This window comes from Gallus gallus, chromosome 1, assembly GCF_016699485.2.
Source record: "Gallus gallus isolate bGalGal1 chromosome 1, bGalGal1.mat.broiler.GRCg7b, whole genome shotgun sequence".
Lineage (NCBI taxonomy): Eukaryota > Metazoa > Chordata > Aves > Galliformes > Phasianidae > Gallus > Gallus gallus.
Window position 1 is genome coordinate 74,622,831 of NC_052532.1, and position 21,976 is coordinate 74,644,806.

Genomic DNA, 21,976 nt, shown 5'->3' on the forward strand with positions numbered 1-21,976 from the left:
TACTGTGGGTTTCTATTGCTGAGAGAACAAGACAATATTCCCATAAATTTTTGTGAGAAAATTTTTTTTTGCCCTAAATTTGCACTTCACATTTTGGCACAAGAAGATCTTATTAGAGAGAAAAACATATTAAGTAAGTTGCAATGTGCAAAATTTCTGTAAGAGCCATCAAGATCTTTCCTCTCTCAGAGACATTCTAGAAGTTAGAGTGTTCTAAATTACCATTTTCAGTCCCAGATTCATTGCTTCATAATATTTCCAAGATAAGTAACTAGTACACCAAGCAATAAGAATATGGGACAGTAGGATCAACATTTAATGAGTTCTAACCCTCTAAAAGAAAATATATCACTGCATACATACCCCAGGAGAACTCTCTTCTACTATTGGCTTTGCTAGGAAGACTGTAGCCACCCCACTTCCACTTCCAATCTTGTTCACATTAACACCTGGATATGTGCTGACCCACAGTTTGAAGAGGGATTGCCAATTCTGTCATCAGCCTGCAGATATATTCCTTCACCAAGGTAATAGCAACCTCTCTATTCTTCTTCAAAGAATTTGACTCAATCTATAGAATCTTGGTGATACCACTAGAACACCAAAGGATACAGTTTACAATACAAGAACCTACTGAACAATCTAAAGTTGTAGGATATGTCTACTTGCACTGTCACTTTTCTCAGAACAGCTTGGATTTGCCTAACAGAGAAGGAATGCATCATACTCTGCTCATCCTACTCCAAACCTTTTCTTCATCCCAAAGTTATTAGAGTTATGTCAGTGAACATAAAATCCTACTTACAGAACTGCAGTCGGTATCCACACAGCTAGGTGCTTCTAAAGATCCATTGATCCTGCTGCTGTGCAAGGAAGGCCTGTTTCGAGGAACAGTTAGATATTTGCTGTTGCATCCCAAGAAATATTCTCTTGATGATGTTGCTGCCTTCTGCCTGTTCAGACTTGAGTGTGAGGAGGCTAGATGAATGAGAGTTGATTAGTGTAATATAAATACGTTTTTTTTTTTGTGTGTGTGTGTGCAGGTGGTTTCATAAAGGAATAGGAAGTAGGACAATTAATGGACACTATTAGACTTTGGATACTGAACTAGAGTATTTGGAGAAGATACCTACAACTGCAGAGGAATAGCAGGTACTGCATTTAGCACAGGACTACCCTGATTGTTCAGTATAATTTGTACTCCTCCTTTCAGTCATAAAATTAGGACCCGGAAATTAAGTGCATTGCAACAAGCCATGGACCTCCCTCCTGAACATGAGGAAGCTGTATGTTGTGTGTTGTGATTGTATCAGGGCTCTCTGGGTAAACCATTCATGCTGCATGGAAACTAAGTCACTAGAACTGAAGTGAGTCAAATTTGCTTATGGCTTACAACTAGACTTGAAGGGGATGTGTTTCAGTTCTAGCATGACATGATCAAAATCTAGTGCATTCAGATAGAAGCTTCTGATTAACAGTCATTCTCTACTAAGAACTACACTTCTGGATAAGTGAGAGTGTGAAATTCTCATAAAGTACATCAAAATTCATCATTAAGTATTTTATTCTGAGGGACTAATGTCATGAAAATTTTACCCGTCTCTGGTATATAAAAATGTCATGGCCACAAGGCAGCATAATTGAAGGGGGGCAGCAGTTGCATGCCATTCTCTATTCACTACCAGTGCAAACAGTAACTGTATCTCTGTTGTACAGCATTGTACAATAACAACAGATAAGAATAATATTTGATCATAGGAAACAAATGCAGATAGTCAACAGAATCAATAACACAAAGCAAGAATAAAGGTAAAAAGTAATGGGTACCAAAACCTGTGTAATGTACAGATGTTTCATATTCTTTCCCCCTCTAGTGGTATCATAGCTGTAAATGAAAATTGTCTGATTTTTACCAGTATTTTATTTGAGATGCTTATTGGGTTCAGGAATTATGGCTTAGTCTTTCAAGCATTAGTATATTCCACCAAAGAGATGACCCATCTACCTCATATGTCTAGCCCCACTGTGTTTAAAGAGATGAAGCACCATGCCTTTCTATTAAGGACTTTTGTCTTCTCCAGGAAGAGGAAATAACTGAATAGTCATCAGCTCCCATCCATATATCCAGGAAAACACTATTCAAACATGATATCTCTTCTTGTCTTTTTAGTAAACAATCCTAGCAATGCAATTCTCTGTGTTCTGCCTAAGGAAAGGAAAAAAAAACAAACAAACAAACAAAAAAAACACATAATGTAGTTACTTCGCAGAGGAAATGTCCTATGAGATTTGCTGCTCTGTGTTAGGAGCTGTGTCAGTATCCTTGCGTGCCATAAGAAAGTGCTGGGAAATTCCAGCAGTTTCCTCCAGACCTTCCTCATGGTGTTGGAGATTAGACAAGTCTGAAGGCAGGAATAATTCTCACTCTCATTTAGTGTTCATGAGACAGAACAGTCTTTCTTCTATACTACTGAAACATCCAGTTGGTGGCAGAATCAGTGAATCTAAACTGCATTTCAAAAGAGAAAGAACTGGAGATAAAACTGTATGCAGGAAACGAACAGAGTTGTTCAGAGTTCATTTAATTAAAATAATTCAAGGAAAATCTAAAAGCATCATTCTTGAAGATGGTGATAACTAAACTCTGCATATTCCTCTCTTTTGGGGTGGAGGGGAAAGAATTGCTAAAAAAGTGTCCAGAAGTCAGATTTTCCTCTTAATTTTTGAATTTCTTCAATTTTTCAACAGTCAAAGGTAGGCATTGTGTACTACTGTTAATCTTCTATTCCCTCAATACAGATTTGTTGTGGTTTTAGCTGATACAGACTCAGTTATCTTTATAATGTCTGGTATGATGCTATGTAGCTTTAGAGGAAAAACAATGTTGATAACACATCAGTGTTTTCACTATTGTTGAGTAGCGCCTTACAGAGCCAAGGACATTTCAGTCTTTCAGCTTCTTATACTGTCCTGCCAGCATGGAGTCTGGGACATACAAGGAGATGGGAGGGGTCAGAACCAGGACAGCTGACCTGAAGAGGCCAAAGGGATATTCCATGCTATATGATATCATGTGGGGAAAAAAAAAAAAAAAAAAAAAAAAAAAAAAAAAAAAAAAAAAAAAAAAAAAAAAACCCACAACTATAATACTGTGGGGAAGTTGGCTAGGAGGGGCTGCTGCTGCTTGGGGACTGGCATGGGTTAGCAGATGGTGAGCAATTGCATTGTGCAGCAGTCATTTTATGTATATATATGTACATATATAATTAGTGTTGTTATTGTTATTTCTCTCTTCCTTTTCTGTCATTGTACATACTTTTTTATCTCAGCTTACAAGTTCTACCTTTTTTTCTTATGCTCTTCACCATCCCACAGGGTGAGGCTGCTTGCTACATTAAACTACAACAAGAATGAATCTACTTACCTGCAATCATGTGAAAAAGAGGAGTCAGTAAAATGCTAAAGAAGGAAATGCTTGAGGGGTGGGGGTTTCCCCTGAAAGTTATGATTATTCTTGTGTTTCCTGCCAATAACAGATTTGTGTTCTGCAACATTTGAACCATGCAGCAGATTGACTCACCAGTCTTGCTTTTCTGATCTCTCAAGAAGACAGTGTTTTACTTCATTGAAGCACATAATGACGCCACAAGGGAAACTCAAAGGCAAATAGTTAATAAGTGAAGCTTTCATTCCCAGGGGCTGTGCAAAGTATTTCCAGTCTAAGTATGGAATATCTCACAAGAACTTTAAGCACCATTGCTGAAAGACCTTTTTGCTTCCTGGTCATTTTAGCTGGTCCAAGGAAAAAAAAAAATCAACAGCACATTCATAATAAAATGATTTAACTTTTATTATGCTTCTCAGCCTTCACAAACCATGTCACAAACCTGACGTTAACACTGCTAAGTAGGTGAGACAGACAGGGACTTCAAGTCAGAATAGGTTTTTAGACAAAAGTGTAGATAGTGTCTACAATACTGGATCAAACTATGTGCTGAATTAACTGATGGAGGACACATGGTTCGACATTTGAGCGCCAATTGAGCATGCATAATGTGTATAAACCTAGAACACTGTTGTCTGCGTATAAGTGATCAAGTCTACAGAGAGACTTTCAAAAAACATGTGAGACAAGTAATAATGTCACCTCTTCAACTCCACAGAGATAAGTGTTGTGATGTCACAATGGAGGAAAGGAAAGAGTAGCGAAAAAGAGAGTAAGCACACCTGCATATAATCCAAACTCTACTCACAGACGCAAATGTAAAAACACGTGGTTGCACACTTTTGGTAGACCCTCATATACAGAAGCCCTCACTTCTGGCATTAGAAGCAGGAAGAACACACCTGAGTTAATGTAGGTACTCATTTGCCTCTGGCACATACTATGAGAGTCTTAAGGGATAGAAGAATATTAACATCAGTTGCAAAGAATGTAGGAAACAGAGCAGAGCTGTGAAGAAAGATGTGGGAAGCCAAAGTACAAACTATAAACCTGAGCCACTCTGTGGGTAGTAGCATTAACTTAAGAGCTAATTGAGCTGTATCTTGATAATAAGTTGTGTGTAAAACTTCAGAGGATATGATTTTTTTCCTTTTTTTTTTTTCTTTTTCCAAATCCTTTAAATATAGAGGTTACAGAAAGCACCTGATTTTTCCCACATTAAGTGTGTATCAGGGTTAACTCTTAAAGTGAAGGATCAGGGATAGCAAAGGGGCACTAAAGTAGCACTACAAAGACAAGCCTTATTTCTAATACTTGTTTGCACTCTGTGACTTGGTACACAAATAATTTTACGAAGAGGACTGGGTGGGAGAACAGAGATACAACAGGATTCCATGAGCTTCACTATAGTTCAGAATTAAGAGTACAGCTGCAAGCCCCAGAAACAATGAGCTAACCTGTGAATAAAAGGCTAATCTGTTAGGTTGTTAAGAGTCATTGAGCACGAACAATGGGAACGATATGGGGCCATTAGTTAGGGGTGGGGTTTGGGGGAAAAATAGGTGTGGAATATTGTACTGCAATTAATTGTAATAACCACTCCTTGTACTATAAATATGCATGTATCCCCTCTATAAAGAGGCATGTTTACCTGCTTTCTGTGTGCAGTTTGGGAAGGAGTTATTTCCCCGGTACTCGGTTGGCCAAGTAAAGCGTACCTGCTCTATAAGTAATTCGTGGTTATAGAGTTTGTTCTGCAAGTCGGTTTTGGCGAGCCAGGCAGGAGAACTGCTGGACCGCAGGGCTGATCGGACCAGGGGACGCTTCTGGCGCGCCCCGAAAACAATTTTTTTCGGCAAGACTCCCCAGGCAGACACATCCACTGTGGGGCAAGGAAGGAGCTCCAGCACAGACCAGGTACGTTACAGGTACGGGGACCCATAAGACGTGAGGAGACGTCCTGCGCGGGGTTGAAGAAGCGAGGGTGCTCCCCCTGAGGCTGGATCCGCAGGTATAGGTTGGGTGATCGCGATCGGTGTGGGAATACACCTCTAGGGAGGGGAGTCCCACTTAGGGGGAGAATCCCAAGAACCCCCACAGGTAAAGTGCGCAAGGTATCCCGAGAGTGAGGCCATAGTGTGCTCGGGAATGTAAACTGTGTAAGCTCTGGAAAGATCGTAGCTACAAAAGTGTCGGATCCGTGGTTTCGTCCTCCTGTGAGGTAAACGGCTGGAAACCGTCATTGAAGCGTTTAAAGCGACTGGTCAAGCAGGGTGGCCAAATGCCCGAACTGATTCTCTTTTTGTGATAGGAACTGTGTTTGTCATTGTTGTTATCTTTGTAATTGTTAAGTGTTTCTGTTTATAAAAATACTGTTTGTGGAATTCCATTTATAATATAAGTACTATTATTGTTGCTGGGGACATTTGTTATAGCTTTTTTTCCAGGGAATTCGGTGTTCCCGTGCCCTGGGCAAGTAGGCATACTCCATTTACCCAGCATCAGATACTCTATAAGCGGCTGCTATATAGTGTGAATGTTAAATACTGGATCAAAGGTGTGCGTGATATTATTGTGTGATCTGAGAGTAATTGGATGCTTGTTACACCCTGGAAATAATTGCAACCCTGTATTTGTTGTTAGAAGCTTAACCTGTAATACCGTTCAGGAATTACAGTGGAATACAGGAGACTTGCATTTCTGTTGGGGTTGTGAGCTGGGGTTTAAAGAGGAACATGTATCAGATCTAACTGATATACTGGCTATAAGTTTTGGACCTTTGGGAACAATAACGAATCTAAGATTTAATATGGGGGGAGGACAGAGGAAGGAGGTTCCCAGGCGAACCCCACTTGAATGTATCTTGCCTCATTGGCGAGATATTACCGAGGAGCCTGGGGGCACCCTGAGCAAGAAAACTTAAATCAAGTATTGTAATCGGTGATTGTTATAGAAGTTGGAAAGCGGTGAAAAATGGCCTGTAAATGGCACTTTGAATTACAATACCCTTCTGCAGTTAATGTTGTTTTTGTGGAGGGAGGGCAAATGGGAGGAAACCACCTAAGCTGATCTACTCTTCACCCCTCCCTCTCGTAATCACCCTGAATGGCAGCGGGATTGTGGTATGGGGCCGACCCGCGAACCGATGGTTTTAACATTAGAAAAGGAGAAAAGGGGTGGGGGAAATCCCTTAAATAATTTCCCTCTCTTCAATTTCTAAAGCAATGCAAGCGACAGTGACCCCTTCAGAGAAGGGGGGTGGCCAAGCTGCTGATCCCGTTCAGGGTCCTAGACGGAGTGTGCACTCTCCATTACTGAGGGAACTGGAACAATGTAAACAGGACCTAGAGAGTCTTTGTTTCCTCTTAGGGAAGTCTCCTTAGGCCAAAGGGAAATACGGTATGCTAATGCCTGCCGTTTTTACTAGCAGAAAGATTAGAAGTCTCAGGAAGGAAATGAATTCCTTAACTGAGGATCCTGTAAGAGTAGCAGGACAACTAGATCAATTTCTAGGGCCTAATTAATATGTTTATCGTGAGTATGTTGTTTACTGGTGAAGAAAGAGGCATAATTAGGTGGGCAGCTGTGCAAGTGGGGGAAAGGAATACAGAGGGAAGTTTGGGCACTGGAGGGAGGCAGAGAGAGGAAGGATCCAGAGGATAAATTGTACTGATTATTGTCACTGTCTTTGTGATTGTTGAACATAAATGGAGTAATGGGACCAGTTTTGTAACTGAGTACCATAACCATGAGACCAAGTGCTGGGCGTTTGTGGAAGTTGAAGAATTGTATTGTTCGATTTGTGGATTTTGAAGGGAGTGGGAGAAACAGTTTTGATGGTACATGGAAGTGAAATTGTTAATGGTATATGGAAGTGTAATTGAGGGTACAAATACTGAATTTCTGTAATGTTGAGAGTTTAGAAAGTGAAAAGGGTTTGGGAAAGACAGACTGAGGAAGGGAAAGATGAGCAAGTAACAGGGATGCCCTTACCGAGAAAAGAGGTGAGGGATCTGGAAAAATTAAAAAGACAGAGATAGCAAGGAAGTAAGGAAATTGGGAAGAACAATAGCAGCTGTTACTGTTGCTGCACTAGAACAGAGCCTGAGGACCCAGAGATTCCCTCAGGGAAGAGGTAAGGGGGCAGCCTGGAAGGGCTCAGGGAGAGTTCCACCCCAACTGGACCAAAAGCAGCTGAGGAAGCAGGGTAAAGAGGTTTACATTTTGATACAGGTGCCTCTTATTCTGTGCTACATCAAGAATTATTACCTGTAGATGATTTCTGTAATAGTTTTGTAATAGTTGTAGAAGCTACTGGCAAGAGAAGCTTACTCTTTGCAGAGCAATTAAATACAGGCTAGGAGAACAAGTAGAAATACAAAAATTCTTGTGCATGCCAGGTTCTCCAAAACCATTACTTGGGCATGACGTATTAGAACAGTTGAACATAGCGATTAAATTCAGTAAAGAAAATTGGAGCTAAGTGTCAAGCAAGACCAATTGACTGACAATTTTAAGTCTGGCTTTAACACAAAAAGAAAAGCAATGCTGTACCCCCAGAAATTACATAAATCCTAAATTAGGTATACACAGGATTGCAGGCATCAGGAATGCCTGGCAGAGCCAAAATGCAGCCCAACAGACGTTAAGTTAAAGATGGGAGCCAGCCTAGTCAGGGTAAAGCAATGTTCTTTGAGGATGTGAGATTGTAGGAGGATAAAAGAAATAATAACTTTTTGGATTTAGGATTATTAATTGGATAGGAATCTGAATACAACATCCCAATCTTGCCAAAGAAAATTGGATGGCAAGAGCTATAGTTTGATACAAGATTTGAGGGCAGTTAATGAGTAGGTGGAGTTTGCTGTTCTGAATTTGAAGGGCACTTTTTTCTGCCTGGTTTTGCCAAAGAAAATCTAAAACTATTTGCCTCTGAATAGGAGGACCCCAATATGGGAAGGAAAAAAAAAAAATTTAGTTAACCTGGACAGTGTTTACCAGGGTTGTGAGAACAGCCCAATGATTTGTGAGAACTGGTCAGCTCATGAGCCTGAGACTTGGGTTCCTCCATCCCAAGGTGGAACTTTAGTGCAGTACATGGATGCCACAGTAACAAAAGAGGACTGTGTACAATGGACTGGGAGATTGCTGAATTTCTTGGTTTCAATGGTTATCAAGCTTCTCAGCAGAAAGCTCAACTGATCAAGGAGAAGGAAGGAAGCAATTTGCTGAACACCCAGGACGGCGACACAGAGCTACCTTCAAACCATCAGTATGTGACTGCATGGAGACTGTCTGTGCCAGTGGGCCAGACCTACAGGAAGAACCATTGGATGATGTGGAGGATTCCTGGATTCATCGACGGAAGCAGTTTTGTGAGACAAGGAAACTGTAAGGCAGGATATGGAGTAACTGCTACTGACCAGGTAATTGAAGCAAAACCATTACCTGTGGGGATTTCCACTCAGAAGGCTGAAATAACTGCCTTGACAAGAACATTAAATACACTTTTGGGGTGGTACCCACGCATGGTACCATATGGAAAGAGCAAGGATTGCTTACACACAAGGAAAACAAATTCAGCATGATGTAAATCTACCAAAGAGCATGGCTGTTATACATTGTAAAGGACATCAGAAGAGTGACACTGTACAGGAAACTGGAAATATGATGGTAGATAAAAGCAGGCAGCTGAAGGAAAAATTGGTGAACTGACTTTAACTCCAGATGGTAAATGTAAAATCTCTAAACCAGAGTCAGAACCTGTAGGGTATTCTAGGGAAGATAGGAGTCTAATTAATGATTTAAAAGGGAAGAGAGCAAGCTTGCAGGTGGGTGCATACCCAGATGAACACATTGTTGTGCCCTGTAGTATTTTATGGAAATAGGTTCTAAGGGAACATAATAAAACATACGGGAGGAACAGACACTACAAAGTAATTATATGATCCTAGTAACCAGGAACAGAGTACAAGTGGGGCCTATTGGGAAAGGGAACCTTCCAGGGCAACGATGGCAAATTGTTTTTGTTTTTTTGGAACTGCCAAGAAAAAGAAGGGTTTTCTTATATGCTGGTTCTAACCAATGCCTTTCCAGAGTGGCCAGACGCTTTCTCTTGCAGGACCAACAAAGCACAGGAAGTAACTAAAGTATTGTTACAGGAGTTAATTCCAAGATTTGGGTTACAGAGACTATTTCCGCTGACTGAGGGCCTTAGTTTGTAGCTAAGGTAGTAGCACAAGTAAGCTAACTATTAGGGATTGACTGGCAATTACATACTCCCTATCGGCCACAGTCAAGCAGCCAAGTAGAGAAAATGAATCATCTGATCAAATTGCAAATTGTTAACTTAGGGCAGGAGGTTGGGTGACCTGGCCCCAAGCATTACCATTGGCTTCACTGAGAATAAGAACCAAACCTCAAGTGAAGAAAGAACTAAGCCCATTTGAAATATCATATGGTAGGCTGTATATGATTCAGAATTGTACCTCAAATCAAGTAGGTGAAAAAACTTTGACAGGATATATAATAGGCCTGCAACAGCAGTTTAAAGAAATACAAAAATTGGTTCGGGGTGTAAGGGCAACAGGATTGGATGGACCTGTTCATAATGTCAAACCTGCAGATTGTGTATATGCCAAATCCCTCTCAGATTCAACGCTTGAGCCCAAGTGGGAAGGACGGTTATTTGGTAATATCATACACAGCAATCAAGGTGAAAGAACAGGCACTGTGGATTCATCATACTCAAGAAGATGACGAAAGCACTGTGGACTGTTGAAGAGAGGGAACCTCTTAAGCTTAAATTTAAGAAGACATAATAACAGAATAATTTAGCAAAAGAATTTGCTAGGACATAGAAAAGGGGGGAATTGAATAAAAGGCTAATCTGTTAGGTTGTTAAAGAGTCGTTGAGCATGAGCAGTGGGAACAATATGGGGCCATTAGTTAGGGGTGGGTTTGGGGCGAAGATAGGTGTGGAATATTGTACTGGAATTAATTGTAATAACCACTCCTTGTACCACAAATATGCATGTATTCCCTCTATAAAGAGGCATATTTACCTCAGTGTGCAGGCTAGGAAGGATTTATCTCCCCTGCACTTGGCTGGCCAAATAAAAACGTACCTGCTCTACAACTACTTTGTGGTTATGGAGTTTGTTCCGAGTTTGTAGTGGGAACAACTACAGAGCTCTGAGCTGTAGCAGTGGAGTGCCACAATATTATCATGAAACATCATTTTAAATCTGCATTCTAGGAACTCAAACACAAAAGATTTTACACACTGACCAGGTTTATTCCTTGCCTACAAGAACTAGAAGATCACTTCTGCACACTGTTTTCTAATAAAAGGATATTGCTCTTTCCCCAAGTTGCACTGCAATAAGGCAAATGCAGAGGAAAGCAGCAGAGGTCAAGCATTTCCCTCATAACAGACTTTTCCAAACAGGTTGTGATGTTTCCCCGCAGCTGCAGTCCTGGAACTTTAAAAGAAACAAACTGCATGTTTTGTCTCTGAGCTGTCTGTATGTAACTTGGGCCACAATTTTTTTCTTTTTATATATATATATATATATAAAGGAAACTTTTTTTGAAAATACCCTGAAAGAAGATGCTGAAGTCCTTTCAAAGTAATCCCTTCTCTGTTCCCCATCTGTCTATTTACATTCATAGGCAGCAATTAACAGTGAAGTAGAGAACAAACTTACCAGGTACATGAGTTTCCATGTCATTGAGAGGTTTTGCTTGAAGTTGCAGCAGCACTAATAGGATGTGGCTATGCTGATCATGTGCACAATCTGTTTCTGCACCAGCTTAAGCTGTGACAAGCTAGCAGCTATTTCCATTCTTGCCTGATCCTGCTTTAAGCAAACCACAGATTGAGACTAATTAGCCAGACCTGTTTTAGTTATTACCATCCCAGAAGAAGGGGGGAGGGGAAAGTAAAATTTTTATGACAAAAGAAGCCATTGCAATTCTCTGCTGGAACTTCAGCATCTTGTCCTCATGTTCTGTAATACCTCAACAAGAAACATAACAATTTAGTTTGTCCTAACCCCTCAGAAGGTAGCTGAATAGAGGAAGGAAAAAAAGAAAATGGGGCTCTGCAATACTCCCAGAAAGCTGTTATTTTAAGGATTAAAATTTCCTGGGAGTAGTTTTTTATGAGTAAGAGTTTCTGTATCTCCAGAACTTTGCAGTGCTTCCATAGAGAAGGTAAGTGTGGCAAGCTTTTAGTATCTCAGCTATACTCAAGTTACCTTACTGCCTGGATGTTGTACTGTCATTCATGCATGAAAAATTCAGGGGATTATTTTGTAACTAAGTATCTAGTCAGACCAGGTGATCAAACTTGCTTAGCCTTAAACCTTTTGATTTAAACTAGGTGTTGGGTGGAAAGCTGTTAATGACCTTCTGAGAAAGGACTTACATTTTTTTAATCATAATTGGAAGAAGGTGTAATAATATGGTATTCTAATCTTTTTCTTCTTTCAAACTTATTTATGATACTACAATAGTTTTTTGGGTTTTTTTTGTTTGTTTGTTTGTTTTTTTTTAGTGCAAGAAGGGAAGTGGATTTGTTTAATGACAGTAAAGTACAGTATTTCCAGTGGCATGAAAATTGGGATTGCATATTGTGTCATGAGCTTCATGAATACTGGGCATTTATATTACAGAGGGAAGTGTGATGCAAGTCATGTATGTATACCACAACTGAGCTATCACAGGCAGTCTGTTTATATGGGCAGCAGTGCAAGTTGTCATGTCCCAGTACTTGGCCCAGGTGCTGTAAAACTTCCCCAGAAAGCCGGAGAAATACATGTGCTGGTTGAAATCTGATGTTTGTCTTTCCAGTGAAAGTTTCAGGCAGACTGAAGAGACTGAGACAAAATTGAATTTTTTGGCTAATCTGTTATGTTGTTAAGAGTAGTTGAGCACGAACAATGGGAATGATATGGGGCCATTAGTTAGGGGTGAGATTTGGGGCATAGAATAAGTATGGAATATTGTACTAGAATTAATTGTAATAACCACTCCCTGTACCATAAATATGCACGTATTCCCTCTATGAAGGGGCATATTTACCTGCTTTCAGTGTGCAGGCTAGGAAGGAGTTATCCCCCCTGCACCCAACTGGCCAAATAAAACATACCTGCTCTGCAACTACTTCATGGTTATGGAGTTTGTTCCGCAAGTCAAAATTACATCCTGTTAATTTGTTTACTTCAGCTCAACTGAAGTGCCGTTTTAACAGTTTTATTTGTAACCTAGACACATACCACATTCCTGATTCTACCTAAAAGTCAGGGGGTCAGGATTTCTGACTGTATCTTAACAGGTTAGTAAAACTGTTCTACACTACATTTTAACACTGACAAAAGCAAATAAATAACTACTCATTTATCTCTCAGAAAGTTAGGGAAGGTGCGTACATTAGACATTACAGATAAACTTTTAATACTTGCTTTAGTATTCATGTAGAATAATATTTTCAGATACAAAAAGGTTAAATCACACATTTCTTCCTCATTTCTTCATTTGGAATGGCATTTCTTAATTTCTAAGTAATATATCAACAGATATCAAATATTTGTCATTCTTATCCTGCTAGTATTTTATGTTAATCTCAGAACTTCACTGAGAGGCTGAATTCAGTTATGAAGCAGTAGGCATCCTGAATGCCACAGCTTCTGAACTTCAAAGTATTAGATTGCAGAAATTAAAATAAATAAATAAATAGATTAAAAATGTTGCTATGTGGTTTTCTCTACCAGGAGGGATTGTGGGTGCATACCCAGATGAACACATTGTTGTGCCCTTCAGTGTTTTATGGAAATTTGTTCTAAGGGAACATAATAACATATACTGGGGGAACAGACACTACAGAGTAATTATATGGTCTTAGTACCAGGAACAGGGTACAAGTGGGGCCTATTGGGAAAGGGAACCTTCCAGGGCAACAATGGCAAATTGATTATTTTGAAACTGCCAGGAAAAAGAAGGGTTTTGTTATATGCCGGTTCTAACCAATACCTTTTCAGGGTGGCCAGAAGCATTCCCTTGCAGGACCAATAAAGCCAAAGAAATAACCAAGGTATTGTTGCAGGAGATTATTTCACGGTTTGCAGTTCCTGCAACCTGGGAACTCACTTTACTGCAAAGATTGTCCAACAGGTCAGTAAGCTATTGGGAATAGATCGGCAATTGCACATATCACACAGACCATAGGCAAGTGGTCAGGTGGAAAAGATGAGATTGTAAAACTGGGCCAGGAAGCTGGACTATCCTGGCCACAGTCATTGCCTTTGGCTCTCCTTAGGACCAGAATGAAACCTAGGGTCAAAGAGGGGATAAGTCTTTTCAAAGTACTGTACAGAAGGCTTATATTGTACAAATGGGGATCTCTACCTGGGTAGGGAGTGAAATACTAACTGAGTATGTGATAAGTTCAGAGGAATAGCTTTGGGGAACAGAGGATCTGGTTGTAGGGACTAGAGCCCAAGGCCTTGACGGCTCGATACATAATATTTTATCAGGAGATTATATGTATATACTAGTTCTCTTTCAGATTCACACCTGGAATCAAGGTGGATAGGTCTGTTCCAGGTGCTGCTAATGTCCCACACAACAGTAAAAATTAAAGTACAAGCCTTGTGGTTACATCATACTAGAGTTAAGAAGGTCCCTTGAACACCATGGGAACCGAAGCCAGATGGACCTTTAAAATTGTGAATCCAAAGACTCTTGTGGGCTCTTGTAATTGTTAGAAACGTTAATTTGGTAAATGCAATGTTTGATGTAAATGCTTATGTATCTCTTGTGAAAAACAGCATTGCAAAGTATACTAATATCAGTAATTGTTTGGTATGTGGGCAAGCTGATGATTTTTCTTGGAGTCCCTGATGAGTGTAAGACAAGAAATCAAATTGTTGTAGGGTTTGAGTCACTGTCCTGGTGGGTGATGATCAACAAGAATGTAGATTGGATTAATTGTATTTATTATGATCAACTGAGACTTATAAATTATACAAAGAGTGCAATAAAGGGAACTGCAGAACAGTTAGATGCCACAAGTAGGATGGCCTGGGAAAACAGGATCGCCCAAGATATGATGCTTGCTGAAGGAGGGGGTGTATGTGTAGTGTTGGGTACCTGTCGTTGTACCTTTATCCCCAGTAACACAGCTCTGGATGTCATAATGACTAAGGCATTGCAAGGGCTTACCACCCTTACCAATGAACTGGAAGAAAAATCAGGACTAGATACTTCTAACATGGAATGGCTGGAGTCCTGCTTTGGTAATGGAAGGGAAGGAAATACCTTTCCTTTGGTAAGGAAGGTATCCACATTTACTTCTTTGAGTATAGTAGCAGGAGCCCTGATGGCCATTGTGTGAGGGGACTGGTACAGCAGTTGAGCGAGACAGCACTATTGAAGCAAACACCAATGGAGCCAGCACTGTATTTGGATAAAATGATGGTATTAGAGGAGATGGGAAATAAAGAAAGTGAAGAGAAGGGAGATGTTTATAAAAGTGAACCTTAAAAAAAAAAAAAAAAAAGCAGAAATCAACAACGTATAAAAAAATAAAAGGAGGGAATTGTGGGAATCAAATGTTGTTTCTGCATTACAATTAGATAAGAATTTATTTATTTATTTATTTCATGGTCTCCGCTGCCATAGTTGCATTTGGGAGTCATTCTACTTTACATGGGGGAGGGAGGTTTCTGGTAGTTTACATCACTTATCCTCTACACAAACCTTCCCCAGGAATGCACGCTCAGTATATAGGTGTACATATGTATATTTTGTCATACACATTGCAAGAATAACCTGCACGAGATTTATCAAACCAGAGAACAAGTCATGACATGCCCAAGGGAGTGCCTGAAGAGGCATTGGGAAGGCCTGGCATCCCCCCCCACCCCCCGGTGCTCTTTGTTCAGTCAAGGCTTTGAAGAAAATCATCATATCAGTATGACTGAGACATCTTGGAGACAACAGGACGGCTACTGACTGACACCAGATAATACACAAATTAACAAATGTAAACCTTTGATAAAATTGTGAACCTGGAGTACCCAGCCAAAGGAGAAACGGGGCAGGGGGGGTAGACAAAGGGGAAAACAAGGTACAAAAGCTGTCATCAAGTCCTTAGGGGTGCTCCTGCTTGTGGGACGCCCGCCATTGCAATCGCAAATAAAATCTGCTTTTATCAGAGATACCATCCTGACAAAATTATTTGGATATTTCTAACAGGATGCTTCTTTGCACACAAACAAATGCATACTAGTTTTGAGATGATGCCTGTAATTTTGTTGTTGTTTTTCTGTTGTTTTTTAATTACCTGACTACCCTGTCCATTTGAACAAATGAATCCCTCTTTGCTTGATCACTTTGATCAAATGTCCAGAACAGTAAAGGTACACAGCTGTATTTCATGAAACTGTAAAATCATTTGAGTTGGAAGGAATCTCTAAAGGTCCTCTTGTCCAGGTCCTCTACAATGTAGAGGGACATCTACAGCTAGATCGGGTTACTCCAGCCTTACCTTGAATTTCTGCAGGGAGAGGGTATCCACCACCTCTGTGGTGCTTCACTAACCTTATCATATATAACTTTTTTCTTATGTCCAGTCTGAATCCCCCCTTTTTTAGTCTGAAACCATTTCTCCCTATCCTATCACAACAGACCCTGTTAAAAAGCTTATTCCCTTCTTTCATACAGGCCCCTTTTAGATACTGAAAGGCTGCTATCAGGTCTCTCCAGAGCCTTCTCCAGCCTCTCGTCTTGGGCAAAGTGTTCCAAGTATGTATGAAATACAAATTTATATAATATGTATTTTATTATGCATATATGCGTATATATATGTATTATATTATACATCTAGTACAGGTAATAAATAATATACAAAGAAGGCAGTATGATAGAAAACAATATCCAGTTGGTTAAAATGAAAATGGGTTTGAGTTCTGCTTTTTGTTGTTTGTTTTAGCACTATTTCCATCAGAGAAATTTCCTATGGTAGGTGAGTATAGTGTTAATCGGTAGTGCAAAACTGCAAAAAATAATCCCAATACACCAGATTGTGTTTCATCTGCTGTAGAGGATCTTGGAAGTTTGTAAAAATTATCAGAGACATTACATGCTTTTAATAATAAAGAAGCTTTATGAAGACTCCTCCCCAAATCCATTTACTGTTCATGTAAATCTATCATCTAGTAGCATGTTCACCAATCTAATTGGTCTTCTAAAGTGATGAGAGGTGAAACATCAGTAGAAAGCCAAAGATAGCTCAAAAAGTCTTGCAATATTTATCTGCAAGTTAAAGACAATGTTCCTCAAAGCCTGGATTCTGCAGGTAGGTGTTAATTGTACAGTGAAACTGGGCTGTGCAAAAGGCACTTGTAACCTGCAGAAAGGGAATCCAAATCTGTTTCATAGAATCATAGAATCCCCAAGGTTGAAAATGGTCTCCAAGATCATCTAGTCCAACTGTCCACCTATCACCAATAAGAAACCATTCTATCAATAAGAAACCACCTATCACCATTCAAGAAACATCTAAATGTTTCTTGAATGCCTCCAAAGGATGGTGACTCTGTGGGAGACAGTATCAGGCTTTGCTGAATTCTAAGTAGACTACATTGACAGCCTTTCCCTCATGACCAGGTAGGTCACTCAATCATAGAAGACCAGGTTCGTAAAGCAGGACTTTCCTTTCACAAACCCATGCTGGCTGGTCCCGATCCCTGTAGTCCTGCACCTGCCATGTGATCTCATCAAGATGATCTGTTCCATAGCGCTCCCTGGCACCATCATCAGAAAGACAGCTCTTCTGGGATAGGCTGCCTGAAAAAGCTAGTTTCTCATGTCAGCAGGTCAGTGCCAAAAATGTGTGTGCCTTCTTAGTCTATTAAGTGAGATGCTATAACATTTTCTTCTTCATGCTCTTCCTCACTTGTCTGTTTCTATGAAGCAGTTTTCAAGGGAGATGCTTCTTCTAGCATTGTACATCAAGCGCAACAGTACCTTGGCTTTGCTTGGAATGCACTGGCATTATCCAGACCTCATAAATAAAAGTACTGACTATAAAAAAGTCCACAGAATTCTATTCTACAAGACAAAAACACCAAGTTCTCATTATTGTATGCCCACTTTAGTTCATATACTGGCATATACATTACTTTCATATGCATGAATGTAAACTTGCAGCAGAGGAAGGTGAAGAAAAGCCATGTAGTATGGGTCATTCTTGAATGGGTATGGAGTTTTAATTCAGCTCTGTTATTCCAATTATATTGAAGTACAGCTACTGTGAGTTTGAATCTATATATATTTTTTCAATGAATCTCTTGGCTCTCCTTGAAGAAAAATAAAAATTGCTCTAGTTAGAAGGCTGACGTTTTTATTTTAGTTTGTTTCTCCCCTAAAATATTAGATCCATTAGACTTCTTGTTAAATAAATTAGAAGTAATAAAAACAGGTATTTTTGCTTGTTTGTTGGATAGACGTTTAATTAAATATTATCTACCCACTTTGCAGTTAGTGAAAACACTAGCTATGCTCATCTGATATTGCAGAGGATGTAGAAGACAGTAGCTCCATCTTTGTTCTGTGGATGTCCTTGTGTGTCCTTCTCATGCTGATAAGCTAGTGCTTGACTTATACAATTATCTGATTAGAAGACCTGTCTGAACCCATGAAGGACTGCAATCCTTCCAGCTTTTGCAAGCTAAAAAAAGGTCAGTCTGAGTGAAGGTCCTAATGGCAAGTAATGGCAAGAGGAAGATGAAGGTGTTGCCTTTTACCATCTCTGTACTCCTTTGCTTTGGACCTCTCTTACAGGCTCTGATGTTTGACATTTACTTGCTTATAGTTTCAGATGAGCTTCTGTGCACCTGATTACCTGGGGGACTCAAATCCATCTGTCAGAATGCTCAATATCCAGAGGCAGCTACAATGGAAGGAGGAAAAGTGGTGACAGATCTACTGCAATGAGTGAGGATGGTGCTTTTTCTCTCTGGGGTTACTGTGCATTTCACAGAATCACAAAGTTGTAGGAGTTGGAAGGGACTTCTAGGGTCCAACCCCTCTACTAAAGTAGGTTCCCTACAGCAGGTCACATAGGTTGGCATCCAGATGAGTGTTGAATATCTCCAAAGAGACCCCACAACCTCTCTGGGCAGCCTGCTTCAGTGCTCCATCACTCTGACAAAGCAGAAAATCTTCTTTGTGTTGTGTTCCAGTTTCTGCCCATTGCTCCTTATCTACTGATGCTTTCTACTGAAAAGAGTCTGCCCCCATTCACTAGACTCCCACACTTTAGGTGTTTACATAAAGTGATGAGATCCCCTCTCAGCTTTCTCTTCTCCAGACTGAAGAGACCCAGACTCAGCCTTTCCTCATTAGAGAGAGGCTCCAGGATCTTAATCATCCCTGTGGGCCTCCACTGGACTCTTTCTAGATGATCCTCACCTTCACTGAACTGGGTTACCCAGGACTGGGCACAATATAGCCACATGTTTCCTTGCCAGGACAGAGTGGATGAGGAGGATCACCACCTTCAACATGCTGGCCACACTGTTTTTACCACTGACAGCGGCACACTGCTGGCCATCCTGTTGTCCACCAGGACCCCCAGGTCCTTCTCTGCAGAGCTCCTCTCCACCTGTATTGATGCATGCGGTTAGTCCTCCCCAGGTGCAAGACTCCACAATTGCTCTTATTGAACATCAGGTACCTCTTCGTCCAACTCTCCAGTCTGTCTAGGTCTTGCTGAAAGGCAGCACAGCTCCTCACAGCTTTATGTCATCCACAAACTTGCTGAGAGTAGATTCTATCCCTTCATCCAGGTCAGTAATGAAGATGTCAAACAAGACCAGACCCATCACTGACCCCTGGGGAACACCAATGTTATAGGCCCCCAGTCAGACTCTGTGCTACTCATTACAACTCTACCAGTCAGCCAGTTCTCATTCCATCTCACTCATCATCCCACACTTTCTAAGCTTCCTAACGAGGATGTTATTTTATATGCTTCATGCATATTTTGGTCTCATAGTAGAAGAAACAGAGGTCTGAAAGCAATAAAGGGTATCTGGAATGAATAACAAGAAAATAAAGGGTTCAATCATGCTGTATGAATTGAATTCACAGATGAACAGCAAAAGAGAAAAAGCAGGGATCAGTCTAGTTCTTCTCTAAAAGGAGTATAACTTGCCTAAGCACAGAATGAGATTGTCAAGAGAGGATGCTCTCAAAAGAGATGTGCATAAAGAGAGCCGATTATGCAAATAAGGTGAGTTTTCACCTATATAATCATGGGAAACTGACATTCATATGAAGTGGAATGGTCCTTTAACTCAGAATTTTCCTTCTGGTTATCTGTGAGGTAAGAGTGGCAATGTCCTCTGAAATGCCTTCTGTATCTATAGATGAAAACAAAAAACTACACAAGGACAACCTGATTTCCTGACCATTTCAGCTAGACTTCTCAGGAGCACTCTTATCCTTCAGGATTCTGTATTAGCTTTCCATTATTTCAAGAACACTTCTTGTAGAACTCGAGAAACTATGCTTTTGAACCCATAGTCTATTTACAGGCTTTACTAAGGTCATCACAAAAATGTGGATATTTTGGCTTTGCTTTCTTTTTTTTAAAACACACCTCCAGCCTCTCAGCTAATTTATAAAGAAGTTAACTTTGTTCAACAAGAAGTTGAAATACTTCTTGTCTTTCAAGAAATGCAAATGAAATGAACAGTTCTCTCTTCTACACTTTTATTTTTATGTCAGTATTTCTCAATAGGAGTGCTTCACTGGCACTAGATTCTATCATAATTCACTCTCTGGAAAATATTTTTTCTTTTGTGACCCAACCAGGTCAAATGAAATTTAAATCTTGTTAAATTTTTCCCTGGGAGCAATAACTAAGTTAAACCTGCCCCTGACAATTTGACATTTGAGAGAACTCTCTTTTAGCTAATGCAACAGATGAAATTCTAGTATCTGGAATAAACAGATGAAACTGATGAGCTTTTTCTTCAAGCTGGTCTGTAGAAGTGCTGAAGTAAATGATCAAGAGCTATCTCTCAGCCCCATTCGCAAGTACTGAGGATTTGCATATGGTACACAAGTCCTTAGTACATAATTTCTTTGCATTCACATTAAGGAGAAAAATATATTTGTATTGCAGACATATTTGATTGCCTGAGTTGCAATCAATATTGTTTCTGTATCAAGAACGTCTCCCTCTTATTGTGAAGTCTCACACTATAATCACTGTACTCACTGAAAGGAGGGGAGAATTAAGAGCAAAAAATGAAATGTCTAATATTTGTGGCTAAGGTCTAAAGTGGGGAAAACAAGTGCAATGTCTTCAAAGACAATGCTAAATGCTTTGTTATATGTTCATGGGTAGGAGCAACTGTTTCAGTTACTGTGGTGTGTTCTTGTATTAATGAGAATAACTTTCTATATGAAGGAACAATGCAATGTTTATTACTTCTGCAGCAATAACAGTCAAAAAATACTATTCTGTTGTGCTAATAAGTTTTATTGTTTGCTATGTTGATACAATTAATTAGAATTATACTGGATAAGATTAGCTACGGAGAGAAAATGAGGCTTGCTTTGTAAAGTTCTTCATCATAAAACTCAATATTAAACCACTGAGCTTCTCCAAAATATTCACTCTGTACACTTCCGCAAGCTGCATTCACATTGAGAGGCAGAAGGGATGTAATGCTGTACAACTGTGCCATTGGGACACTGGAGTGGGATCGCTACTGTGGTTGTTCGTATGGCTGTACAGCAGCTGCACGTGTCTTCCCATTTCTCTGTCTGAATGGAGTATCTTGTATTGCTTCTACATTTACCCTAAGCAGAAAAAGAGATACCAAGGTTGAAGAGTGCCAGACCCTCAGTGAAACCAGAATCCAGATTCTTCCTTCAAAACATACATGATTTCTTTGCCTCCAGTTCAGCACTCTGCTGCAAAACATGAACTCAGTAAAGGGTATCTGATTCCAGAGTGTAGGATGCTAGTCAAACAGTAACGTCTCACAACCATAAGCACAGCAACGAAAAGGTAAAGGAACTAGTCATGGAGGAAAAAAAAGTAAAGAAGAAAAAAAAAATGATTTCCAGGATTGTGGAGTTGGCTTCTAAGCACACCAAAAAATGGTAGTTAAGAAATATTTTTTTATTATTACCTCAGTTGTATGTATGAGAACCACATTCAGAAAATGACTTAGTCCAACTGCTCCTGAGCTATGTTTCTTGTTGTTCTTCATGCTAAGTATACTGTTGTCTTTCTGGTTGCCATTTTTCATTGTTCTTCCTATCTCACCACTTTTTTAATTTGTAATTAGGTATCAATGATTTTGACGTATGTTTTCATGATGTAAAAACAAATATCCATGTCATCAGAGTCCATTTCTTTTTATGTCTCTGTACTCTTATTTCTGAGATTAAAAAAAATATATGCATAGAATTATGAGAGAAGTGCTTAGAAAAACTATAATT

At 39.8% G+C, this 21,976-nt stretch overlaps 2 protein-coding genes across 5 annotated transcripts in view; both read right to left on the reverse strand.

Annotated features, from left to right (window-relative positions):
- Positions 1–19,545, reverse strand: part of ANO2 (anoctamin 2) — a 203,288-nt gene extending 183,743 nt beyond the window's left edge. Inside the window, exons 1-2 of the mRNA XM_046909597.1 lie at positions 11,155–19,545; positions 806–978 (exon numbers count right to left, since the gene is read on the reverse strand). Coding sequence (XP_046765553.1) covers positions 806–978; positions 11,155–11,173 — 192 coding nt within the window. The 5' untranslated portion in view covers positions 11,174–19,545. The remainder of the gene's footprint in view (positions 1–805; positions 979–11,154) is intronic.
- Positions 19,546–20,987: 1,442 nt separating this feature from the next.
- Positions 20,988–21,976, reverse strand: part of VWF (von Willebrand factor) — a 138,673-nt gene continuing 137,684 nt past the window's right edge. For all 4 annotated transcript variants that reach the window (XM_040700457.2, NM_001318464.2, XM_046942139.1 and 1 more), the window contains exon 52: positions 20,988–21,328. In XM_040700457.2, coding sequence (XP_040556391.1) covers positions 21,140–21,328 — 189 coding nt within the window. In that variant the 3' untranslated portion in view covers positions 20,988–21,139. The remainder of the gene's footprint in view (positions 21,329–21,976) is intronic.